This window comes from Schistocerca americana, chromosome 3, assembly GCF_021461395.2.
Source record: "Schistocerca americana isolate TAMUIC-IGC-003095 chromosome 3, iqSchAmer2.1, whole genome shotgun sequence".
Classification (NCBI taxonomy): Eukaryota; Metazoa; Arthropoda; class Insecta; order Orthoptera; family Acrididae; genus Schistocerca; species Schistocerca americana.
Genome location: NC_060121.1, coordinates 469,190,755 through 469,203,643, shown reverse-complemented (window position 1 = coordinate 469,203,643; position 12,889 = coordinate 469,190,755). Strand labels below are relative to the sequence as shown.

The 12,889-nt window shown below is 40.3% G+C and overlaps 1 protein-coding gene across 2 annotated transcripts in view; it reads left to right on the top strand.

Annotated features, from left to right (window-relative positions):
• LOC124605138 (phospholipid-transporting ATPase ABCA1-like) overlaps window positions 1-12,889 on the top strand; it is a 423,943-nt gene that overhangs the window by 374,844 nt on the left and 36,210 nt on the right. For both annotated transcript variants that reach the window (XM_047136621.1, XM_047136620.1), the window contains 2 exons: window positions 1,203-1,432; window positions 1,510-1,657. In XM_047136621.1, the coding sequence (XP_046992577.1) occupies window positions 1,203-1,432; window positions 1,510-1,657 (378 nt within the window). The remainder of the gene's footprint in view (window positions 1-1,202; window positions 1,433-1,509; window positions 1,658-12,889) is intronic.

Genomic DNA, 12,889 nt, shown 5'->3' with positions numbered 1-12,889 from the left:
GGTGGTTATAAGAGTCAAGGAGCAAGAAAGGGAAGCAGTGACCGAGGAGGGAGTGAGATAGGATTGTAGCGTATCTCTGATGTTATTCAACCTGTATATTGAGCAAGCAGTAAAGTCAACAAAAAAAAAAAAATTTGGAGTAGGAATTAAAATCCATGGAGAAGAAATAAAAACTTTGCAGTTTGCCAATGACATTGTAATTCTGTCAGAGACAGCGAAGGACCTGGTAGAGCAGTTGAACGGAATGGACAGTGTCTTGAAAGGAGGATATAGGCTGAACATGAACAAGAGTTAAATGAGGATAATGGAATGTAGTCGAATTAAATCAGGCGATGCTGAGGGAATTAGATTAGGAAATGGTACACTTGAAGTAGTAGATGAGTTTTGCCATTTGGGAAGCAAAATAACTGACGATGGTTGAAGTACAGAGGGCATAAAATGTAGATTGGCTATGGCAAGGAAAGTGTTTTTGAAGAAGAGAAATTTGTTAACATCGAGTATAGATTAAGTGTCAGGAAGTCTCTCTTCTGAAAGTATTTGTATGGGGTGTAGCCATGCATGGAAGTGAAACATGGATGATAACTAGCTTAGACAAGAAGAGAATAGAAGCTTTCAAAATGTGGTGCTACAGAAGAATGCTGAAGATTAGATGGGTAGGTCACGTAACTAATGAGGTGATACTGATTAGAATTGGGGAGAAGAGGAATTTGTGCCACAGCTTGACTAGAAGAAGGGATTGGTTGGTAGGACACAATCTGAGGTATCATGAATTTAGTATTGGAGGGAACTGCAGAGGATAAAAGTCATAGAGGGAGACCAAGGCATGAATACACTTAACAGATACAGAAGGATGTGGGTTGCAATAGTTACTTGGAGATAAATAAGCTTGAACAGGATAGAATAGCATGGAGAGGTGCAGCAAACCAGTCTCTGGAATGAAGACAACAACAACAACAATTACTTTTATGCATTTCCCAATCATATCTAAAAATCTACATCATGTACCCTGTGCCTGTTTATTCATGAGCCTGATAGGTATTATAATAGCAAAATTGGAAATTCTTTGGATGGTTTTTCAGGACTGAAATATGATGCTGTGTAATCCATTCTTTAAGAATAAGTGTTAAATTAATGAATATGTATCAGTTACTTGTCCTACACTTACTTTTTATGAAGTCTAAAATTATTCTATTTCATTGCAGGAATTGTAAAAAATGATGCATTGTTGGTCTACAATTTGGTGAAGAAATACCACAGTTTTCCAGCTGTTAAAGGAATTAGTTTTGGTGTCAGAGAGGGAGAATGTTTTGGCTTGCTTGGAACTAATGGTGCTGGTAAAACAACAACATTTCAAATGTTGACGGGCGATATTATACCCACTTCAGGAGAAGTTTCAATTTTTGAGTACAAACTCGGAAAAAATAAACAGAAGGTAATTTTACTTTGTTTGCTCTTTTCAACGTGTCCTCAAATTGCAGAATTTTTTCAATGTTCAATATTTTTTTCTAGTATTTGTCACACATTGGCTATTGCCCGCAATTTGATGCTCTTGATGAACATTTGACTGGTCACGAAATGTTATCAATGTATGCCAAGCTACGTGGTGTTCCAGATACTTTGATTACTTCTCAGATTAATTTGTGGACAAACTTACTAGGTAAGCTGTAAATACAGTAAAATTTGAATTTTACCTCATTGTCCTAGGATGTTTTTGTTTCAAGTACCTTAAATAATTTAGTGCTGTTGTTTTATTCCTCTTATTGTACTGTCTGAAAGGCAAAACGTATTTTTGTCAAAGGTCTTCCTTTCTCTTAACACATAGAGAGACAGACAGAGAGAGAGAGAGAGAGAGAGAGAGAGAGAGAGAGACCTAAGTTCTTCTGGTTCTCCTGAGGCTGCTGCAATACTGGAATGGATTGTTCTGGACAGAGAAAGTGGAAAAGTTGGTAAATGTTGAAGGATTCTCTCTCTCTCTCTCTCTCTCTCTCTCTCTCTCTCTCTCTCTCTCTCTCTCTCTCTCTCTCTCTCTCTCTCTCTGTGTGTGTGTGTGTGTGTGTGTGTGTGTGTGTGTGTGTGTGTGTGTGTCATTAATTGCTGCTTCCTCTATACAGTGAGTGGTCGATTTTTATCATCATTAATTGTTGTTATCATATTAATCTGATACGGTGCTGGTGTTTTCTGCTATTGATATCCTCTTAATGTATTTAATTTTAATAATATTGTCTGTTAAAGAATATGTTTGTGATTATAAAATGTACAGAAGTAACCATTTTACAAGTCAATATCATGAACCATGGACCTTGCCGTTGGTGGGGAGGCTTGCATGCCTCAGCGATAAAGATGTCCGTTCCGTAGGTCCAACCACAACGGAGGGGTATCTGTTGAGAGGCCAGACAAACGTGTGGTTCCTGAAGAGGGGCAGCAGCCTTTTCAGTAGCTGCAGGGGCAACAGTCTGGATGATTGACTGATCTGGCCTTGTAACAATAACCAAAACGGCCTTGCTGTGCTGGTACTGCGAACGGCTGAAAGCAAGGGGAAACTACGGCCGCAATTTTTCCCGAGGGCATACAGCTTTACTGTATGGTTAAATGATGATGGCGTCCTCTTGGGTAGAACATTCCGGAGGTAAAATAGTCCCCCATTCGGATCCCCGGGCGGGGACTACTCAAGAGGATGTCGTTACCAGGAGAAAGAAAACTGGCGTTCTACGGATCGGAGCGTGGAATGTCAGATCCCTTAATCGGGCTGGTAGGTTAGAAAATTTAAAGAGGGAAATGGATAAGTTAAAGTTAGATATAGTGGGAATTAGTGAAGTTCGGTGACAGACCTTAGAAGAGGACAGTGAAGGGAACAAAAAAGTACTTTACACCATGGTAAGAAATAAGAGGAACGACAGAAGCGAGTGCCTGAGGATCATGGATAATAATGGAAGAGTTGTGGAGGAAATGCAAGAGCTCAAAAAGATTTGGAAGGAGTACTTTGAAGATCTGTTGAATGCCGTCAAGCGGGTAACTAACAGCGATGGAGAGCCTAAGGCAGCAGACGATTATAATAGTGGGGAAATTGATGATCTAACTTGGAATGAAGTGGAAGAAGCCATTAAGAGGATGAAAGGGGGCAAGGCACCAGGTTGGGACGAAGTAACAGTGGATATGATACGAGCAGCAGGAGAAGTAGGAACCCAGTGGCTATGCAGAGTGCTGAGGGTGGTGTGGAAGGAGAACAGAATTCCTGAGGATTGGAAGAAAGGAATTATAGTCCCGATCTTCAAGAAAGGGGATAAAAGGAGATGTGAGAATTACAGAGGAATCACCCTGCTATGCCACTGTGGAAAAATCTATGAAAAGATCCTGGAGAAGAGAATAAGAAGCAGTATTGAAAGTAGACTGCAAGAGGAGCAGTATGGTTTCAGACCGGGAAGATCAACAATGGACCTCATATTTGCAGTAAGGCAACTGCAGGAAAGGCACTACGAGCACGGGAAGGACTTAATCATGGCCTTTTTAGATATTGAGAAGGCGTATGACAGTATCTATAGGGACAAGCTCTGGGATGTGCTGAACGCAAAACGATAGATGAAGAGATAACACGAAAAGTCAGAAAAATGTATGAGGGAAGTGAGAGTTGTGTGAAAGTGGGGAGGGAACGTACTGCATGGTTCAAGCTGGAAAATGGGCTGCGACAGGGAAGTGCACTTTCGCCTTTATTGTTTATTATTGTTATGGATGAAATCCTACGGCAAGTATCAGATGCAATTGGAGATCATAAAATGAAAGCAGTGCTTTTTGCCGATGACCTGATGTTATGGGGAAATTGCGAGAAGGAGGTGCAAGAGCAGTTAGATGTATGGGAGGCAACGGCAGCACAATATGGAATGCATTTCTCTGCAAAGAAAAGTGAAATAATTATCACAACAAGGAAGAAGAATAGGCCAAATTTGGATATAACTTGTGGAGGGGAAAAACTACAAGTGGTAGAGAACTTCAAGTACCTGGAAAGCATGATTGAAAGTAAGAAATAAATGAAAGGTGCAGAAAAGCAGGGCAGTTCTTCAAATGCATTAGGGGGCTTATTTGGAGCAAGGAGGTGCCACAGAAATCCAAGGGAATTATATACCGAACCTACTTTGTCCCCATATTGGCATACGGAAGTGAGACATGGGTAGTGCACAAAAGCGACAAAAGTAGAATACAAGCTAGTGAAATGAAGTTCCAGAGGAGCAGGTTGAGTGTAATAAGACGAGACAGATTGCGAAATGTGTATGTGAGGGAAAGACTAAAGGAGGAACCAGTACAGGACAGGATAGAAAAATCAAGACTGCAGTGGTATGGACACATGAAGAGAATGGATGAGGGAAGAATTCCAAAGAGGATGTTTGATCTGCAACTGGAGGGGAAGAGGCCCAGGGGAAGACCAAGAGATAGATGGGTGAAGGGAGTGAAGGAATGTGTGACGAGAAGAGGAGAGAACTGGACGAAGGTGGAAGAGGGGGAATGGTGGAAAGACAGAACACGATGGAGAGGCTTGTGTTCCCGACAGACCCAGCCAGTGGCTGGAAACTGTCCAAGATGAAGATGATGATGAGTGAAGTTCGGTGGCAGGAGGAACAAGACCTCTGGTCAGGTGACTACAGGGTTATAAATGTTGTTGTTGTTGTTGTTGTGGTCTTCAGTCCTGAGACTGGTTTGATGCAGCTCTCCATGCTACTCTATCCTGTGCAAGCTTCTTCATCTCCCAGTACCTACTGCAACCTACATCCTTCTGAATCTGCTTAGTGTATTCATCTCTTGGTCTCCCTCTACGATTTTTACCCTCCACGCTGCCCTCCAATACTAAATTGGTGATCCCTTGATGCCTCAGAACATGTCCTACCAACCGATCCCTTCTTCTGGTCAAGTTGCGCCACAAACTTCTCTTCTCCCCAATCCTATTCAATACTTCCTCATTAGTTATGTGATCTACCCATCTAATCTTCAGCATTCTTCTGTAGCACCACATTTCGAAAGCTTCTATTCTCTTCTTGTCCAAACTATTTATCGTCCATGTTTCACTTCCATACATGGCTACACTCCATACAAATACTTTCAGAAATGACTTCCTGACACTTAAATCAATACTGGATGTTAACAAATTTCTCTTCTTCAGAAACGCTTTCCTTGCCATTGCCAGCCTACATTTTATATCCTCTCTACTTCGACCATCATCAGTTATTTTGCTCCCCAAATAGCAAAACTCCTTTACTACTTTAAGTGCCTCATTTCCTAATCTAATTTCCTCAGCATCACCCGACTTAATTAGACTACATTCCATTATCCTTGTTTTGCTTTTGTTGATGTTCATCTTATATCTTCCTTTCAAGACACTGTCCATTCCATTCAACTGCTCTCCCAAGTCCTTTGCTGTCCCTGACAGAATTACAATGTCATCGGCGAACCTCAAAGTTTTTATTTCTTCTCCATGAATTTTAATACCTACTCCGAATTTTTCTTTTGTTTCCTTTACTGCTTGCTCAATATACAGATTGAACAACATCGGGGAGAGGCTACAACCCTGTCTCACTCCCTTCCCAACCACTGCTTCCCTTTCATGTCCCTCGACTCTTATAACTGCCATCTGGTTTCTGTACAAATTGTAAATAGCCTTTCGCTCCCTGTATTTTACCCCTGCCACCTTTAGAATTTGAAAGAGAGTATTCCAGTCAACATTGTCAAAAGCTTTCTCTAAGTCTACAAATGCTAGAAACGTAGGTTTGCCTTTCCTTAATCTTTCTTCTAAGATAAGTCGTAAGGTCAGTATTGCCTCACGTGTTCCAGTGTTTCTACGGAATCCAAACTGATCTTCCCCGAGGTTGGCTTCTACTAGTTTTTCCATTCGTCTGTAAAGAATTCGTGTTAGTATTTTGCAGCTGTGACTTATTAAGCTGATAGTTCGGTAATTTTCACATCTGTCAACACCTGCTTTCTTTGGGATTGGAATTATTATATTCTTCTTGAAATCTGAGGGTATTTCGCCTGTCTCATACATCTTCCTTACCAGATGGTAGAGTTTTGTCAGGACTGGCTCTCCCACGGCCGTCAGTAGTTCCAATGGAATATTGTCTACTCCGGGGGCTTTGTTTCGACTCAGGTCTTTCAGTGCTCTGTCAAACTCTTCACGCAGTATCATATCTCCCATTTCATCTTCATCTACATCCTCTTCCATTTCCATAATATTGTCCTCAAGTACATCGCCCTTGTATAGACCCTCTATATACTCCTTCCACCTTTCTGCTTTCCCTTCTTTGCTTAGAACTGGGTTTCCATCTGAGCTCTTGATATTCATACAAGTCGTTCTCTTATCTCCAAAGGTCTCTTTAATTTTCCTGTAGGCGGTATCTATCTTACCCCTAGTGAGATAGGCCTCTACATCCTTACATTTGTCCTCTAGCCATCCCTGCTTAGCCATTTTGCACTTCCTGTCGATCTCATTTTTGAGACGTTTGTATTCCTTTTTGCCTGTTTCACTTACTGCATTTTTATATTTTCTCCTTTCATCAATTAAATTCAATATTTCTTCTGTTACCCAAGGATTTCTACTAGCCCTCGTCTTTTTACCTACTTGATCCTCTGCTGCCATCACTACTTCATCCCTCAAAGCTACCCATTCTTCTTCTACTGTATTTATTTCCCCCATTCCTGTCAATTGCTCCCTTATGCTCTCCCTGAATCTCTGTACAACCTCTGGTTCTTTTAGTTTATCCAGGTCCCATCTCCTTAAATTCCCACCTTTTTGCAGTTTCTTCAGTTTTAGTCTACAGGTCATAACCAATAGACTGTGGTCAGAGTCCACATCTGCCCCTGGAAATGTCTTACAATTTAAAACCTGGTTCCTAAATCTCTGTCTTACCATTATATAATCTATCTGATACCTTTTAGTATCTCCAGGGTTCTTCCATGTATACAACCTTCTTTCATGATTCTTAAACCAAGTGTTAGTTATGATTATGTTGTGCTCTGTGCAAAATTCTACCAGGCGGCTTCCTCTTTCATTTCTTAGCCCCAATCCATATTCACCTACTACGTTTCCTTCTCTCCCTTTTCCTACACTCGAAGTCCAGTTATAAATACAAAATCAAATAGGGGTAATGCAGGAGTAGGTGTAATAATGAACAGGAAAATAGGAATGTGGGTAAGCTACTACAAACAGCATAGTGAACGCATTATTGTGACCAAGATAGGTATGAAGCCCACGCCTACCACAATAGTACAAGTTTATATGCCTACTAGCTCAGCAGATGATGAAGAAATTGAAGAAATGTATGATGAAATAAAAGAAATTATTCAGATAGTGAAGGGAGGTGAAAATTTAATAGTCATGGGTGACTGGAATTCGTCAGTAGGAAAAGGGAGAGAATGAAACATAGTAGGTGAATACGGATTGGGGGTAAGAAATGAAAGAGGAAGCCGCGTGGTAGAATTTTGCACAGAGCACAACCTAATCATAGCTAACACTTCGTTCAAGAATCATAAAAGAAGATTGTATACATAGAAGCAGCCTGGAGATACTGACAGGTTTCAGATAGATTATACAATGGTAAGACAGAGATTTAGGAACCAGGTTTTAAATTGTAAGACATTTCCAGGGGCAGATGTCGACTCTGACCACAGTCTATTGGTTATGAACTGTAGATTAAAACTGAAGAAACTGCAAAAAGGTGGGAATTTAAGGAGATGGGACCTGGATAAACTGACTAAACCAGAGGTTGTACAGTGTCTCAGGGAGAGCATAAGGGAACAATTGACAGGAACGGGGGAAAGAAATACAGTAGAAGAAGAGTGGGTAGCTCTGAGGGGTGAAATAGTGAAGGCAGCAGAGGATCAAATAGGTAAAAAGGCGGGGGCTAGTAGAAACTCTTGGATAACAGAAGAAATATTGAATTTTATTGATGAAAGGAGAAAGTATAAAAATGCAGTAAATGAAGCAGGCAAAAAGGAATACAAACATCTCAAAAATGAGATCAACAGGAAGTGCAAAATGGCTAAGCAGGGATGGCTAGAGGACAAATGTAAGGATGTAGAGGCTTACCTCACTAGAGGTAAGATAGATACTGAATACAGGAAAGTTAAAGAGACTTTTGGAGAAAAGAGAACCACTTGTATGAATATCAAGAGCTCAGACAGAAACCCAGTTCTAAGCAAAGAAGGGAAAGCAGAAAGGTGGAAGGAGTATATAGAGGGTCTATACAAGGGCGATGTACTTGAAGACAATATTATGGAAATGGAAGAGGATGTAGATGAAGATGAAATGGGAGATATGATACTGCGTGAAGAGTTTGACAGAGCACTGAAAGACCTGAGTCGAAACAAAGCTCCAGGAGTAGACACCATCCCATTAGAACTACTGACAGCCTTGGGAGAGTCAGTCCTGACAAAACTCTACCATCTGGTGAGCAAGATGTATGAGACAGGCGAAATACCTTCAGACTTCAAGAGGAATATAATAATTCCAATCACAAAGAAAGCAGGTGTTGACAGATGTGAAAATTACCGAACTATCAGTTTAATAAGTCACAGCTGCAAAATACTAACGCGAATTCTTTACAGACAAATGGAAAAACTAGTAGAAGCCGACCTCGGGGAAGATCAGTTTGGATTCCGTAGAAAAATCGGAACGCATGAGGCAACACTGACCCTACGACTTACCTCAGAAGCTAGATTGAGGAAAGGCAAACCTACGTTCATAGCATTTGTAGACTTAGAGAAAGCTTTTGACAATGTTGACTGGAATACTCTCTTTCAAATTCTGAAGGCGGCAGGGGTAAAATACAGGGAGCGAAAAGCTATTTACAATTTGTACAGAAACCAGATGGTAGTTATAAGAGTCGAGGGACACAAAAGGGAAGCAGTGGTTGGGAAGGGAGTGAGACAGGGTTGTAGCCTCTCCCTGATGTTATTCAATCTCTATATTGAGCAAGCAGTGAAGGAAACAAAAGAAAAATTTGGAGTAGGTATTAAAATCCATGGAGAAGAAATAAAAACTTTGAGGTTCGCCAATGACATAGTAATTCTGTCAGAGACAGCAAAGGACTTGGAAGAGCAGTTGAATGGAATGGATAGTGTCTTGAAAGGAGGATATAAGATGAACATCAACAAAAGCAAAACAAGGATAATGGAATGTAGTCAAATTAAATTGGGTGATGCTGAGGGAATTAGATTAGGAAATGAGAGACTTAAAGTAGTAAAGAAGTTTTGCGATTTGGGGAGCAAAATAACTGATGATGGTCGAAGTAGAGAGGATATAAAATATAGACTGGCAATGGCAAGGAAAGCATTTCTTAAGAAGAGAAATTTGTTAACATCGAGTTTTGATTTAAGTGTTAGGAAGTCGTTTCTGAAAGTATTTGTATGGAGTGTAGCCATGTATGGAAGTGAAACGTGGACGATAAACAGTTTAGACAAGAAGAGAATAGAAGCTTTCGAAATGTGGTGCTACAGAAGAATGCTAAAGATTAGATGGGTAGATCACATAACTAATGAGGAAGTATTGAATAGGATTGGGGAGAAGAGAAGTTTGTGGCACAACTTGACTAGAAGAAGGGATCGGTTGGTAGGACATGTTCTGAGGCATCAAGGGATCACCAATTTAGTATTGGAGGGCAGCATGGAGGGTAAAAATCGTAGAGTGAGACCAAGAGATGAATACACTAAGCAGATTCAGAAGGATGTAGGTTGCAGTAGGTACTGGGAGATGAAGAAGCTTGCACAGGATAGAGTAGCATGGAGAGCTGCATCAAACCAGTCTCAGGACTGAAGACCACAACAACAACAGTGGATTACTCCATCTCTGCCCAGAATTTTCCACCTGTACAAAACATTAATACCATGCAGTTTAGATCCTGACACATATTCCTTGCAAAAGCAGTAAATCACAGTCACGTATTGAAATGTAACAGGGCTTTGTAGTTAATCCTTTTGTTATTACCCACTACTCTGAATCCTCCAAGTAGTCTTTAATTGTGTAGTATGCAATGGTTATGAAGAGTGTTTTTGCTGTCATTTTGAACAGATGTATTTTAGTAATGCCTTTCATTTCCTTGGACAGTTTATTATATAATTTTATTTGATGATAGAAACTACTGTTTTTGAGCCCCCCCCCCCCCCTCTCCTTGATTTATGTAAGTCCATTGCTGGCTCCTGTTCAATGATTGTATAAAGAGCTATTAGTGGAATATTTAGCAGTGTTATCCTAGATATGCACCGCAGATTGGTAGATGTGCTCACTTGGTGCAAAAAGACTGCCCAATTTTGTAAATAATTCTAGAGAAGAATCGCAATAGCAAATACTTGAACATAGTAGGAATATTATGTCAGCATGAGATACTGATATTATATACTGATGATAAAACCTTAAGAGCATAACATGCTGATGACATTATTTTTGCCAATATCTTTGTGCACTCATTCACTTTAATTGATAATCAATATAGATCTCTAACAACCTTGTGCTTGTTACACAATCAGTAGTTTTATTATCTACACCTATTGTGGCAGAATTGTTTTCACTGTCTGGTGAGGTGCATATTGTTTGTCTTTTTTATGTTCAATGCAGATTTATTACACACTGCCCAACCATAACCATTCTTGATGGTTTCATTTGCTTTCTCTAACACAAGCTCTGGTGTTATATCAGTGACTATGATGTTGCTGTCACCAATGACAAGAACGTTTTGTCCATACCTTACACTGTCTGGAAATCATCTGTTTATATTAAAGTGACAAGAACTTTTTCTCCATGTCTTTCACTATCTGGAAAATCATCTGTTTATATTAAGAACAGTAGTGGACCCAATACACTAACCTGAGGAACACCTATGTTTATGTGTCTTTTGTCTGACAACTGTTGTGCTAAAAACTTATCATTAGCAGACTTTTGAACTATCTCAGTCTTTTGCATTCTGTTTTGCATGTAAGACTGGGAAAATTTGTTTGCTATTCCTCTTTCACCTAGTGCTTCTAGCTTCTTGAGCAGTACTTTCTGATCTACAGTGTAAAAAAACTCAAGGCAAGTCTAAGAATATGCCTAAAATACAGTCATCCTTGTCAAGATCTTAAAGTACCACTTGAGTGAACTCAGTAATGGCTATTATTGTACTTCCCCCTACTTTGGAAACCAAAGTAGGGGAAGTATTAGTTCATGTAACTCATTAGTCAATCCTGTATAACAGATTTGAATATTTTTAAGAAAGTAGATGATAGTGAAATGGGCCAATAGTTTTCAATTACTTTGTGCATTACCGTTCTTTAGTAAGTGCACATCTGGTGCATGCGTAGAAACTCTGGAAAAATGCCTGACTGAAGGACTCATTTATTATGCTCATTAATGGGAGTTGTATGCTGTCTGTGCACACTTTTAGAACAGAAACTGGGTCCTCATACATACATGCCAACTTCTTATTGTTTACTTTCTGTACTGTTTTCCTGACTTCAAGCTCTGTTGAGGAAAATAACATCATTGTGGTTGCTTTGTGGGTCTTTGTGATGCTTTGTGTGTTATAGGAAGATTTTGTTTCAGCTTCTCTGCAATACCAGAGAAATAAGAGAAATAGTCATTCACATCTGCCAGCCTTTTCCAGTTTCTTGTCTTACGACATCCCATGCTACTTTGCTTTTATTTTCTGCCTTAAATGTTATGTTGTCATTGAATGATCTTGCAACAAACATTGCCCTCCTGTAGTAATTTTTCTTTACCTGCGATAGTAGTCTAGGAACTGTGGATTAGTGCAGTCCTTTTTTAAAGGACTGAGAAATTTAAGTGTCTCTGAGGTGTTCCTACTGTTATCAGTTTTTTTCTTAGCTGTTGCTGTAGAGGTGGCTACTTTAGAAATGTCTTCTCAAAAAGGCTACCTACTGTTCCCCCATCCTTCACCCAACAGTTTCTGTGCCCTCTGTCCTATGACTTCCTCCCAGTTCATGTCCACGTACCCTTACTGTGCACTGGTCTCTGCCTATGCACACAACAGTTTTCTCATTCTCTTCTCTTCCCCTCCCCATTTTGCACTCCCTGTTCCCACCTCCTCCATCCCCCACAGCCTCCTTATGTTATAACTGGCAGCCTTGTCCTGCTGCAGTCTGCATGCTTCACCAGACAGTGCTAGAGTGCTCTTCTCTCCTCCCACCCATACCCTGATATTCATTCCCCTTCCCCACCCCACTCCAGGCTGCTGTTTTCGTTCCATGTGAATGTTGCATTCTGGCCACAGGAACCAGAGACAGTGCTGAAGTTCACATGATGTGTGCTTGTTTGTGTGAATATGTGTGTTTTCTCTTTTCTGAAGAAGGCATTGGCTGAAAGCTCAATGTGCAACAGTTGTTATGTTGTGGCTGTCTGCAGCTTAAAGTGTCATCTTTACAGTGAATAGCAGTCTATCCTTTTCATGATATTGTTGATATTTGTAGAAAAAGTATGTATTATATGAGGTGTACAACTTTGCTTCCGCTGTTTTTTTCCGCCAATCATTTGAGGCTTTAATGGAAAAAAAAACTGGTTACACATGTATCATTCAAAGTATTTTCCATCGCTGGCCACTACTTTCTCCCATCTTTTGGGTAGTGTAAGAGTCGTGCATCGAGAAAATTGTTCGTCTTTTGAAGCGATCCATGAATCAATGCAATCACGACTTCTTCATGAGATTGGAAGTGTTGGGCACCCAGGCCATGCACCATTGATCTAAACAGGTGATAGTCGGAGGGAACAATGTCTGGAAAATATGGCAGGTGGGGTAGGACTTCCCATTTTAACGTTTTCTTATATGTTTTGACCTCTTTTGCAGTGTGGCGTCGAGCGTTGTCATGCTGCAAAATCACTTTATCGTTCCTCTCGCTGTATTGCGGCCGTTTGTCATTTAATAAT